Source organism: Arachis stenosperma, chromosome 1 (genome assembly GCF_014773155.1).
Source record: "Arachis stenosperma cultivar V10309 chromosome 1, arast.V10309.gnm1.PFL2, whole genome shotgun sequence".
NCBI lineage: Eukaryota > Viridiplantae > Streptophyta > Magnoliopsida > Fabales > Fabaceae > Arachis > Arachis stenosperma.
Genome location: NC_080377.1, coordinates 125401870 through 125415511, shown reverse-complemented (window position 1 = coordinate 125415511; position 13642 = coordinate 125401870). Strand labels below are relative to the sequence as shown.

Here is a 13642-nt window from a genome sequence, read left to right as displayed (position 1 = left end):
CACACGAAATGGAGCCTCCAATTCACCTACATCACCCACGAAATGGAGCTTCTAAAGTAGGCAGGGCAGACGTGAAATGGAGCGTGTCAGTTCTCCTTCCAAGCTGGGGGTGCTGGAGACGAAATGGTAACTTCCAACGCAGGCAGGGCAGACACGAAATGGAGCGTGTCAATTCTCCTTCCAAGCTGGGGATGCTGGACACGAAATGGTGATTTTGTGTGGCCCTGTCTATGTTGGAAGCTCCATTTCGTGGGTGATATTGGTGAATTGAAGGCTTCATTTCGTGTGCGCCTTTCTTGGAATTGAGTGCAATTCCATTTCGTGCTGTCCTGAGATGACCATGTGTAATTTATTCTAATTTTCCATCCATGTAAATTTTGGGAATTAATCATTTTCTTATATTATTTAAATAAAAAAAGCCCAGTGGGGGATCCTCAACTTTTGTTTCGGGTTTCCACCACCCACTTTCACAGGTTATCAATAGCTAAAATTTTGTTTCTATCATTTACATTTAGTGGCAAATTAGACCATGTATGGGTGGTTTATGATGGAAGAAGTCGAATTGCTTCCATTTGTAATTTTATGATTGAATGAAATATTTTGGGATTAAGTGAACTGAGTGAAATAATTTCAGATTAAGTGAATTCCATTCATTTTTACTAAAGGAAAATTCTACGGTGCTGATCCATATTATCAGCATGGGATGATGATAATGCGCGGCGGTTTGAGAGTGTGACACTTGGTTAATACTTCTTTTTTTTGTTAATATTGTTTATTTCCCGTTCCATCACTTTTCTTAGTTATAATTAATGAAACTGCAAAGTATTTTTGGTTTGTGGGCTGATAATGGACTATAGTGAATAATACTTCATACGATTCCCAATAAAAAAAGAAAACATTATCCCAACTAAAAAACATAAATTTTTTATTTGTTTAATAATTAAAATTCGCTAAATAATAGAGTTTTTTTTTAACTTTGAAATACATAAAATAGATGATTTTATTTCATTTAAGAATTTCAATTAACTTGTCCTTATCTTTTTAAATGTATAAAATGTCAAAAATATCTTTTTTTTTTATAAATAAGTGTCTAGCAAAAGTAGTTTTATCAAAGATAGAATTATTTACAAATTAAATGAGAATTTAATATATTTAAATTGAATATTAATTTTTTTTTGTTTACCCAAACGATATTCCCCAACCCAAGTTAGTTAATCCATCGCAGATCTGAGCTCCATTTAAGGATCTGTCACTGACCAATGAGTTGCTACATGCACAAGGCGGGGTTCGAACTCCCGACACTTACTTAAGCGGACAAGTGAGCTAACCACTCGACCAACCCAAGTTAGTTAATTGAATATTAATTTTAAAAATATGATTAGTTGATTTGGGTCTGTCTTTAGTAAGTTCAAGTCTTTTAAATTTTTTTGATGTGTACAATAAATTATTTATAAATATGACCCATTAGAAATTTAATAATAATTATTATTATTTTATATTTACCCTAAATATTTATTAAATTCATAAGGGATAATCTTAATTATTTTTATCAGCAACTTCATTGCCTTTTTATCCACTAAGTAGGTTGTGGTGATTCAATGGATACAAGTAAAAAAAATAGGGTTATCCTTATGAATTTAAAAAATATTTAGAATAAATATAAAATATTGATAATTATTATTAAATTTTTAATGGATCATATTTATAAATAATTTATTGTGCACATAAAAAAATTTCAAAAGACTCGCATTTATTAAAGACAGACCCAAATCAATTAATTATATTTTTAAAATTAATATTCAATTTAATAAAACAACCCATATTTGTAGATTATATCTTTAATTTGGTGTGTTGATAATTTTGTATTTTCAAAGAGTGTGTTTGAAAATTTTTTTTTAATATGAGATAAGGATTGCATTCTATAAAAAAAACTATTTTTATTTAAAATTTAATTTTTTTATTTGAAATGATTTTAATATATATATATAAGTAAAATTGAATTCTATTTTTTGGATTGAAATTATTGTTAAATATGTTAAATTCTCATTTGATTTGTAAATAACTCTATCTTTGATAAAAAAAAATTTACTAGAGACTTATTTATAAAAAAAAAAATATTTTTGACATTTTATACCTTTAAAAAGATAAAGACAAGTGAATTGAAATTCTTAAATAAAATAAAATCATCTATTTTATGTATTTCAAAGTAAAAAAAGAAAATTCTATTCTTTACCGAATTTTAATTATTAAACAAATAAAAATAATTTATGTTTTTTATTGGGATAATATTTTTTTTTATTGGAAATGATATGAAGTATTATCTACTATGATCTATTAACAGCCCACAAACCAAAAATACTTAGGAATATCATTAATCATAACTAAACAAAGTAATGAGAACGGAAAATAAACATCAATGAAAAGAAGAGCTATTAACTGTCAAACTCCCAAGCCGCCACGCATTATCATCATCCCATGCTGATAATATGCATCAGCACCGTAGAATCTCCCTTTACTAAAAGCCTCCAAATTTCATTCCTCCTAATTTTGAGGTGTAGAGTGCAATCCATTTATCCAAACAATAGAAGAAACATATTATTCCACTCATTTGACTCGATTCCACTCCACTCCTGGATTTTACATCAATTCGAAGTTCAAACATGGCATTGGTATTTTTATTTTCTAGTGATAAAAGTGGGGACAGTTCACGACTGTATATATGCTGGCATTTTCAATATACGAATCATTCATGAATGTGTATTCTACCAGTGATGTGATAAGCATAGGAACTAGAGAATAGAGAGCAAGACACGCAATTCGTTGAAAATATAAAACCAAAACGAAGGCAGCATTCTGCAGTCTGTACCCACCTAGAATGTCAACTACCTCTCCTTTAGTCTATACAAAAACTGCATGCAAAACATGCCATTGAGTGAGATTAATGGTTCCATTGGCCGGATTCTTCAGAGCGCATTACTTGTTTGAAATTGTCAAGAGCAGGCCATAATGATCACTAGGCAAAACAGGGAGTACCAGTTGTTTTATCTCTTTTCTAACTTTCTTCTCTTTGGTGTATATCACACCGGGTATTGCATCCTTCCCAATCATGTCAATACTAGTTATCATAAGATCATGGAAACGGCATATAAACCGATCTAACCGCTTCTGGAGAGTACGGTTACCCGATAACATCTGGTTCGATTTGGTATCATATGTCCAACCAATTTCCTTTGGCCTCAGCTCGGACCAGGCATCAATCCACTCATTTTGTAAAGGATATTCACCATCCAATTTATCGTCCCAGTTCATGTCACCCCCAAAGATAACATTTGGGTACTTCTTGAGAAGGCTCAGAGCCTCATTGGCCTGCTGCACTCGTTCCTTGCTGTACATTTGATCCCATTTTGGTGGAGCCGGGCAGGGGCTTTCAAGATGGCTAGTAGCAACAACCAACGACTTGCCACCTGCAACTTCGACCTCAGCAATGCACACTTCTCTTCCCATTATAGAATTGCTAAAGGGTTTGCTGCTGAAAGATTTTACTGGCAGCTTGCTTAACTACAATTAATTTGACGAGTATGTTACTGAGGCATAATAACTCCTTTAAAAGCGCTAAATACGAAAACAAGAATACTACATTCACAGGCTAAACTATAAAATAATGTGTGTGTGTGTGTGTAAACAATAAAATGCACATAAAAATGTTTGGTTCTATTACCTGAAGAATCCCCTTAAAATGCACAATAACAGAAAAATATGACATGCAGATTAATATATATCACAACATAATCAATGCAGCATGTGATCAAAGGTAGAACTAAACTACAAATGGGGCATTAGGACAAATCAGGCAGATTAATATATATATCACAACATAATCAGATAAAAATGTAGTAAAAAGTATGAACTTGACAAAAATGTAGTTAAAAAGTCAGGAACTTTATACCAGCATACAAAAATATGGTCTTGAATAAGCCTTGTCAGAAGAAACCGAACAACGATACGCATTCCACCAGCTGGATTGCTTGAAAATGTCAAATATATTTGGAGTAACCTCCTGAAGCACAATTGGGTCAAAATAAGACGAACCCTAATAAACTTAAAGTGCATTTAACACACACACACACATTAGAAGACAATAGAAGTAAAGAACTAAAGAATAAGAAAGTGAAACCTGGAAGCAGATAAAATCAGGGGAATGCAGCTGAACAAGGTCACCAATTGCTTTCATCCTCTTGTTCAACTCCAAATCCTCCCTAAACCATACATTGTAGCTTAATATCTTCAATGTAGTGAAATCTTTGCCCGAAGCAGCATTTTTTCCCTCAGGAACAAGCTCATCATCACTACTGAGATGGATGGAGTCATTGGAGGCTTTGGTCTTTACGTCTCGAAATGACGCTGGCTCGGCAGAATCGTCGTCATAGGTGGCCTTCCTCTTACAGTGTTGAAGAGGGAAGAAGACAGAGCCCACAGAAGCGTCGTTCTCAGCGTCTTGAAGTGTGTCGTTCAAATCGTCGACGTTGGAAAGGGAGAGAACGTGGCAGCGAGTGTCGCAAACTTCGCAAGCAGAGTTTTTGAAAGGGTTGAGAAAAGTGCAAGCCTTGCACGACCACTTTGGGGGCGAAGAAGAAGAGGAACACGGAAGAGGGGGCGGGGAGGACGAAGAGGAGCAGATTTCGCATTGGGATTTTTGGGAAGGAGGGTTTACAAAGGTGCATTTTTTGCATGCCCAAGACATTTTGATTGGAATGGAATTGTAAAATACAGGGATTAGGGATTGTTTCGGAGTTCTAGGGTTCAAGAGAAGAAACCTCACAGAGATTAACGACGATGATAATGATGAAAAACAGGAGATGCAGTGCAGCAGTGGTACTCGTTTCATTTCAATTTTGAAATTTAAAACCGCTTTTTGCAATGCAATTGAAACGACAAACTCGGAGGGAATGTTTGTTCAAAACGGCACTCCTTCAATATTATAAATGACCATTCTTTAAGTCCTTTTAGGGACATTTAAGACCAAAATAAATATATACAAAAATAATATGTGCAATGAAATAAAAAGCGAAGATGCTCTTGTTAAAAAGTTTGTTAAAGTCTCCAACTCTCCGAGTTACATAGTTACTGATTCGTCCGAACACCAGGGAGGCCGAGCTTAAGCACTTCCAAACTGGCCGCCGGTAAAAGGGAAGAGCTTGACGTCGGCCGGAATCAAACACCGCGGCGGGAATACCTGCACAAGATACTCCGACGCTCAAGTCAGTAATAATTCGAGAGAGAGAGAGAGTAAATGAGTTAGAGTAAAGAGTAAGGACTGAGTGTGATAGAACCTGAGACTTAGTCTAGTGTAAGCTATGCTTTATAGGAGTTAGTTTCTACCCGTTAGTGGGTGAGTCCTAGTTTATAGATTAGTTAAGATTTGTTCTGTTTTGGTGCTGTGAATCATCTGACCACGTTTCTTATCTTTAGTTGGGAAATGCTGTTCGGTCCGGATCATGGGCCGGGATTTTCGGATGGTTGATACGGGGACTGAGCCTTGTGATGCACGTGTCTTTTTATTTGGTTGGGTGAGGCCGAGCTTATCTGCGTACCTGCCGAGCTTATCGGGCGGTTGGTGCAACGTCGGCCTCGAAATGTTTGTTTGCCGAGTATGCCGGGCGGCCGAGGATACAGGTAACGTATCATAGCCCCCAAGCTTGCCTTGGTGTGGACAGGACTAAGGCGAGCTTTCAGACCAAGGTCACTGGATCCTCGGTCGCCGATTTTGTCTATCGCGCATGGTCCTTGTAGCCCCCAAGCTCGTCTTAGTGGGGTGTGTTGGTTTTGAAACGTTTTTTGTAGCATTAAATGCTTATTCGGTTTTCGCGCCCTCATGAATGACTGATTTGATTGTGCTGCGCGTTCCAAGGAATCCTTGACCGTCTGATCTGCGGAGTGTTGATCGTGGGTTTTTTGATGGCTTTGATTAAAGGGTAACGTTTCATTTCTAACTGCTACCTATTCTGTAAGAATCAAGGCTTTTTCCTCTGAGCCTTTTGTCTTGGAAACTTCGGCGTTTGGGGAAATAATAAGCCAGAAAGGTGAGTGTTGATTTTAGTTTTGAAACTGTGCCTCCTATCTTTACTTTCAGTCTTCTTCTATTTTGTTCTATGGAGGAGGAAGATTCTGGTACGAGTAAGAGTGGTTTGTATGGTTGGATTGATTCAAGGGTTAAGGAGTATGTGTCTCTATTTTGTGATAAGGAATCGGTTGACATATTGGGGTCGAATGTATGGGTTAGGAGTGGTAGTGGTATAAGAATAGAGGTTCTTCCCTGCGAGGCTAGTGACCGGGTTTACCATCGTCGCGATGATTGGGCTTATTTTTATATGTATAGTTGTTTATTTACTGAGTTGGGGGTTAGGGTTCCGTTCACCGAGTTTGAGTGCGGCGTTCTTTACTGGTTAAATTGTGCTCCCAGTCAACTTCACCCGAATTCTTGGGGGTTCGTGAGAGCGTTTGAAGTGCTGATGAGTTTTCTTGAGCAACCGCCTTCTCTTCGGTTGTTCTTTTCTTTATTTCAGGCAAAAGGGGTTGATCGGGGTTGTTGGGTTAACTTAAGTAGTTATCCACGTCGTGCGATATTTGGCCTTTACAAATCCTCTTTTAAGGACTTTAAGACTATGTATGTTAAAGTGAGGAGTGTGTCTGAAGAGTTTCCCTTCTACTTGAGTGAATACCTTGTTGAGAGATTCCCTTTATTTTGGTGTTCTGAGCCCATGCAGTCTCTAGATGTGGATGATAGGTCGGATGATGATCAGCTTGTTATGGAATTTTTGTTTGAAAAGTTGGGGCCTAAAGGATTGTGCTTTGCTATTGTTGTAGGTGATTGGTGCACGTATGGTAGCTGTTGGCCGTGCTCAAGAGCTAGTTTTTGAGAGAGAGAACAAGTCTGCTGTGGATGTTGCCGAGTTGTCTTCGGCTTTGGAGAAAAAGGAGAAGACTATTAGGGAGTTGTCCTCTTCGTTGGAATTGAAGGAGTCCGAGCTTGCTGAGAAAGAACGTCTTCACCTTTCCTATGAGGAGGAGATGAAAACTGTTAAGGCTGACAATGATCGCTTGGGGTCTAGGGTGAAGGAGTTGCAGACTGAGGTTTATGAATCATATGCTCAAGGGTTTGAGTGCGCTGTGTCTCAAGTTCGGGTGTTGTTTCCTGGGTCAGATGCGGACATGCTTGATGCAACTAAGGTGGTTGTGAACGGGCGGCTTGTGGATGATGACGCTGCTGATAGCGGGGAATCTAGCATTGGGGATAAGGCAGAATAGGCTTTAGTTTTTTATTTTGTACAAGGTGTAATAACTTTTTGGTTTTGTGACTGTTTTTGTTTTGTTGAACAAATTTGAGAATTGATCTTGGTAGTTATATTTTGTGTTCCGAGTGTATGGCTCGGCTTGATCATAACTTATGTTATTTGAAAATGAAGTCTGGTACTTCGATAAAGCGTACCAGTATGTCCTTATTTGAGAAATGATTGCGTATGTGCATGAAAGGTGGTAGCAGCCATCATTTGATCAAATCATTAATGAGGAGAGTTGAGGTTCTAAGTAAAGGGCTTCTGTTTAAACGAGCCTTTGAGATTTCGATCAAATAGCTTAGTTATTGTTTGTGCTTGTTTATATTTGCACGCGTTTCTCCGAGAGTATTACTTTCGGAACGTGAGGATTGTGCTCCGAGTATGATGAGGCTCGGGTTAGTTTTGGATGACGATAATGTACTTGTCCGAGTATTATGCTCGGCATGCGCATGTTGAGTTCCGAGTATGAAGCTCGGATTAGTATGTTACTCAAATTTTGAGTTGCTTTTGTGGTTGGGATTTTCCGAGAATTAAGCTCGGTTAGTGATGGTAAGGTTCCGAGGATTATGCTCGAATTTTTTGGAATATACGTTTTAACTGTCAAAATGTGAACCGTTGTTCAATAGTTCGTACGAGTACAATGGTTTGCTGCGTCCGGCCTCGTTAAAACCCTTTCCGAGTAAAACCCATGTATTTTGGGAAAAAACCTTCGGAGGGAAAAAGAGTACCATCATTCGCAAATTATATGTTACATCATGACTGATATTTTCTTAAGGAGGAAATGTTCCATGTTCCTGGAAGTTGATCTCCTTGAAGAGTTTCGAGCTTGTAAGCCCCCTTTCCGAGATTATGAAGTACTCGAAAAGGTCCTTCCCAGTTTGCCGCCATTTGCCATGTCCTGGAGGTTTCCGGGCTCCTCTTCGCCTAAGCACGAGATCTCCATTGTTGAAGATCTGGAAACTTTCCTGTTGTGTCTTTGCTCTAGGTATTGTTTTCTGGCTCGCTTTTTGGCGGAGATGTCTCTTTCTTCTTCGATGAGGTCTAGTTCGGCTGTCCGAGCTTGTAGGTTGCTCGTTTGATCATAGAGCTCGGTCCTTAATGTTGGGACGCTGACCTCTACTGGGATAAGTGCTTCTGCGCCATATACCAGTTTGAAGGGGGTCTCCCCTGTGGCAGATTGAATGCTAGTGTTGTAACTCCATAGAACTTCTGGAATGAGATCTGCCCATTCTCCCTTAGCGTCGCCGAGTTTTTTCTTTAATCCCTGCAAGATAATTCTGTTAGCTGATTCAACTTGTCCGTTAGTTTGCGGGTGCTCTACTGAGCTGAAATGATGTTTGATGTTAAAGTTTGTTAGAAAAGCGGCGAGCTTATGATCTGTGAATTGTCTCCCATTATCCGAGATTATCTCTCTTGGTATACCATATCTACATATGATATTTTTCCATAAAAAAGATCGCACTTTTTCTGCCGTTATGTGTGCTAGCGGTTGTGCCTCTATCCACTTAGAGAAATAATCTATTGAAACCAAGAGGAACTTTACCTGGCCTGGCGCTTTCGGGAAAGGTCCGAGGATATCTAATCCCCACCTATCGAAAGGCCAGCTTACCTCTATGGTGTGGAGCTCTTCGGCTGGGGTCTCGAAGAGGGTGGCATGCTTTTGACAATTATCACATGCCTTAACTTTGGAGCTGCAGTCCTGTTTTATCGTCGGCCAATAATATCCTGTTCGCAGGATCTTTGCTGCTAATGCTCGGCCGCCGATATGGTTGCCGCAGACTCCTTCGTGTGTTTCGGCCATGACCTCCTCGGCCTCCTCGTTGCTAATGCACTTAAGTAGTGGTTGTGAATGCCCTCGTCTGTACAAAGTGTTTCCGAGTACTGTATAATAGCTTGCTCTTCGTCGGAAGAGTGGCAAGTTCGGCTCGTCGTTTGGTATAGTGCCTGTGTTGATGTAATTGAAAAAAGGTGTTCGCCAATCTGGGGCCTGTGTAATACTCAGAATTGTATCCTGCTCAAAACTTGGTTTGTCAAGCGTTAGCTGGGACAGTGCCGACGTGTTCTCGGTTTGCCGAGTTGTGGCTAGTTTAGATAACACGTCGGCCCTGGTATTGTGTTCTCGGTTTACATGAATAATATCAAATTCTTTAAATTTTGAAATTAGATCCTTTGTTATGAGCCAATATTTCTCTAACAAAGGATCTTTTACCTGAAATTCGCCCTTTATTTGATGTACCACTAACGAGGAGTCGCAGTAGGCTGTTATTCGAGGTATTTGCAGTTGTAGGGCGAGCTTTAGTCCAGCGAGTAGGGCCTCATATTCCGATTGATTGTTGCTTGCGTTGAAGCGGAACTGTAGTGACTGCTCGGCCACCACTTTGTCTCCTTCTTTGAGTAGTATCCCAGCCCCACTGCCTTCTTTGTTTGATGCTCCATCGACATGTATGGTCCATCTCACGTCTGTGTTGTATGTGTCATTTGTCATCTCTGATATAAAGTCGGCCAGAACCTGTGACTTTAGTGTTTTCCTTGATTCATACCGAATATCGAACTCGGAGAGCTCGACCGACCATTTTATTAATCTGCCGGCGAGCTCGGGTCTGGTTAGTATCTGCCTTAATGGTTGGTCCGTTCGTACTATGATTGTGTGGCTCTGGAAATAGTGCCGCAGTCTTCTTGCTGTTGTGATTAGTGCCAGCACCAATTGTTCTATCTTCGGGTACCTTGTTTCTGCTGGTTGCAGTACCCTACTGATGAAATATACTGGGTTCTGCTTTTTCCCTGTTTCTGTCACCAAAACCGAGCTTATAGCATGGTTAGATACTGATAAATATAAATATAATGGGTTACCTGTCTCGGGTTTCTGGAGGATTGGTGGCGATGTCAAGTGTTGTTTAAGTTCGGTGAAGGCATTTTCACATTCGTCTGTCCATTTGAACTTCTTGCCTTTAGAGAATGTCTGGAAAAAGTGATAAGATCGGTTTGCCACTGCAGGTAGGAAACGTGACAAGGCGGCTATTCGTCCTGCAAGTTGCTGGACTTCTTTTACTGTTCTTGGGCTTGTCATGTTTAGCACGGCCTTACACTTTTCTGGGTTGGCCTCGATGCCTCGAGATGTTAACATGAATCCGAGGAACTTCCCTCCTTGGACTCCAAAAGCACATTTGTCTGGATTGAGTCTCATGTTGTATGCTCGGAGTTGTTTGAAGATTTCTGATAAGTCATCACAATGTGACCCCTGCATGGGTGTTTTGGCTACCATGTCATCTACATAGACCTCCATATTGCGGCCTATCTGATGTTGGAATACCTTGTCCATTAACCTCTGATACGTCGCACCTGCATTCTTTAGGCCAAAGGGCATTACCTTGTAACAAAAATTTCCATGTTCTGTTATAAAAGCCGTCTTGCTTTGGTCTTCTGGATGCATCAGAATCTGGTTATAGCCAGAGTATGCATCCATAAAACTCAAAGCTTTGAAACCAGAGGCGTTGTCAACTAATTTATCAATGTAAGGCAATGGGTATGCATCTTTAGGACAGGCTTTATTTAAATTTGTAAAGTCGACGCACATGCGCCATTTACCTGAACTCTTCCTTACCATTACCACGTTGGACAACCATGTGGTGAAGCGAATCTCTCTTATGAAACCTGCATTGAGGAGCTTTCGGGTTTCTTCAAGTGCTGCTTGTCTTTTTTCGTCTCCGAGGTTCCTCTTCTTCTGTGCGACTGGTCGGACTGTTTTGTCGATTGCCAGCTTGTGGCAGATGACCTCGGGGTTTATCCCGGGCATGTCATCTGGTGTCCATGCGAAAAGGTCAGCGTTCCTTCGCAGTATTTGAATGAGTCTTGCTCGTTCTGCCCCTTCTAATGCTTCTCCAACATATGTGTATTGGTTGTCGTCTGCTGTTAGTGTTACTTGTTGAAGATTGTCCATTGGCCGAGGTCTTTCGCCGAGGTCTTCCCTAGGGTCAAGATCGGCCAGTGTCGCTGTGTTGGCAGACATTTGGATGGCTTGGACCTGGGGCCGAGCTTCCTGTTTTGTTTGTACTGGTTTTAGACCAGCGTTGTAGCATTGCCGAGCTTCTTGATGGTCGGCATACACTGTAGCGATCTTGTTTTCCTGCACTGGAAACTTGACACAGAGATGTAATGTGGACACCACTGCCCTGAATGTGTTCAGAGCGGGTCTCCCAAGTATAATATTATAAGGGCTGTAACAGTCTACTATTAGATATTGAATATCAATTGATTTTGCCATAGGGATCTCTCCCATTGTGGTCTTTAGCCATATGTGTCCCATGATGGGGACTCTCTCTCCGGAGAACCCAATTAGCTCTCCAGAGGAAGGTTGTATCAATTTTTCAGATAATTTCATTTTTGTAAAAGTAGAATAAAACAAAACATCAGCACTACTACCTGGGTCTAACAATGTTTTTCTTACCAACAGATCTCCAACCTGGATTGAAATTACCACGGGGTCGTCGAGGTTAGGGCTTGCCGATTTGAAGTCTGTTTGGTTGAATGATATTGTGACGTCTGGTCCTTTGTCCTTCTTTGGTTGTATGGTTCCTTCGATTGCCAGCATTGCTCTGTAGCTCCGCTTTCTGGCCGAGCTTGTTTCTCCTCCGCCTGCGAATCCTCCCGATATGTGGTTAATAACTCCTCTTGGCGGGTCAGGAGTGATCCTTTCTTTTTTGTCGTCAGCCGTTGCTTGCTTATGCTCTATCCTGTCCGAGTTTCCTCCCTTGCCCTTCCGGGTCTCGATGTACTTGTCCAGGAGACCTTGGCGTGCTAGTCTTTCCAGGAGGTCCTTTGCGACGATGCAGTCATCTGTTGTATGACCGAACTTCCGGTGGAAGGCGCAATGTTTTGTCTTGTCCACGAATCGTTGATCCTGGTAGTTCCCTGCTCGGGCTGGTGGTTTAATGATTTTGGCGTTGAGGATTTCTCTGATGATGTTTTCTCTTCTGGTGTTGAATCTGGTGTAGGTGTTGTACTTTGATGCTGGTTTAGAGGGTTTCTTTGTGTCTCTATTGCCTGGAGATCTGAAGGTCCTTTCCTCATCTTTCCTGTGTGGTCGTTTGTCTGATTTCTGAGCTTCTCGAAGTTCTTCGATTTCCATTTGACCTGCCGCCCTTTCTCGGAACTCCTCTAGGGTTTTTGGCTTCGTTATGGCAATAGTCTCCCGAAATTTGCCGGGCCTGAGGCCGGCTTTGAGGGCGTGCAGGTGAACGGCTGGGTCCAAGTCTTGGATCTCCATGGTAGCGTCAGCGAATCGGGTCATGTAATCTTTAAGGCTCTCATGCTGGCCTTGTTTGATGGTGCCGAGATAGTCCGATCCATGTACATAGATTCTTGACGCGGCAAAGTAATCGATGAATGATCTGGCGAGGTCCTCGAAAGAGGAAATTGATCCCTCAGGGAGTTTGGAGAACCAGAGTAATGCCGCGCCGTCGAGGTAGGTTGGGAATGCTCGGCAAAGGACAGGCTCGTTCTTGGGGCCGTTGAAAAACATCATTGACTGGAACTTCTTTATGTGGGCTCGGGGGTCTCCGAATCCTTTGTACGGTTCCAGTGCAGTCGGAAGAGTAAAGTTCTTTGGCATCTGATAATTTGTGATCTCCTCGGAGAAGGGGTTGTCGAGGGTGAGCTTCTCCTTTGGCGGGGTGATGTTCAAGGGGTCTGTGGCGTTATGAGCCGAGCCTTTGGAGTTCTCTCCATTGTTTTGCGTTGAGAGCTCGGCTATCCTCCGTACCTCGGCCTGAAGCTCAGCGATCTGAGCCAGGAGGTCATCCTGTGATAGTTGTGGATTTTCCTTGTCAGCCATGTCCGAGGATCGGGAATCCTGCAAAATAAAGTAGAATACTAGACAAAGGAAAAAATGGGGTTAGATGTACTCCGGGCCCCACAGTGGGCGCCAAGTGATTCGTCCGAACACCAGGGAGGCCGAGCTTAAGCACTTCCAAACTGGCCGCCGGTAAAAGGGAAGAGCTTGACGTCGGCCGGAATCAAACACCGCGGCGGGAATACCTGCACAAGATACTCCGACGCTCAAGTCAGTAATAATCTCAGAAGAGAGAGAGAGAGTAAATGAGTTTAGAGTAAAGAGTAAGAGACTGAGTGTGATAGAACCTGAGACTTAGTCTAGTGTAAGCTATGCTTTATAGGAGTTAGTTTCTACCCGTTAGTGGGTGAGTCCTAGTTTATAGATTAGTTAAGATTTGTTCTGTTTTGGTGCTGTGAATCATCTGACCACGTTTCTTATCTTTAGTTGGGAAATGCTGTTCGGTCCGGATCATGGGCCG

General features: G+C 41.2%; 2 protein-coding genes across 2 annotated transcripts; both read right to left on the bottom strand.

Moving 5' to 3' along the window:
• Positions 1–2715: 2715 nt before the first annotated feature.
• LOC130944894 (uncharacterized) lies at positions 2716–4741 on the bottom strand. Its single transcript, XM_057873480.1, has 3 exons — positions 4175–4741; positions 3947–4057; positions 2716–3558 (listed from the first exon to the last, which is right to left on the bottom strand). The coding sequence occupies exons 1-3, from the start codon at positions 4739–4741 to the stop codon at positions 2974–2976; spliced, it is 1263 nt and encodes a 420-aa protein (XP_057729463.1). The 3' UTR covers positions 2716–2973.
• A 3440-nt stretch (positions 4742–8181) lies between these two features.
• On the bottom strand, positions 8182–13164 carry LOC130934033 (uncharacterized). The gene has a single exon (XM_057863626.1). The coding sequence runs from the start codon at positions 13162–13164 to the stop codon at positions 8182–8184; it is 4983 nt and encodes a 1660-aa protein (XP_057719609.1).
• Positions 13165–13642: the final 478 nt, after the last annotated feature.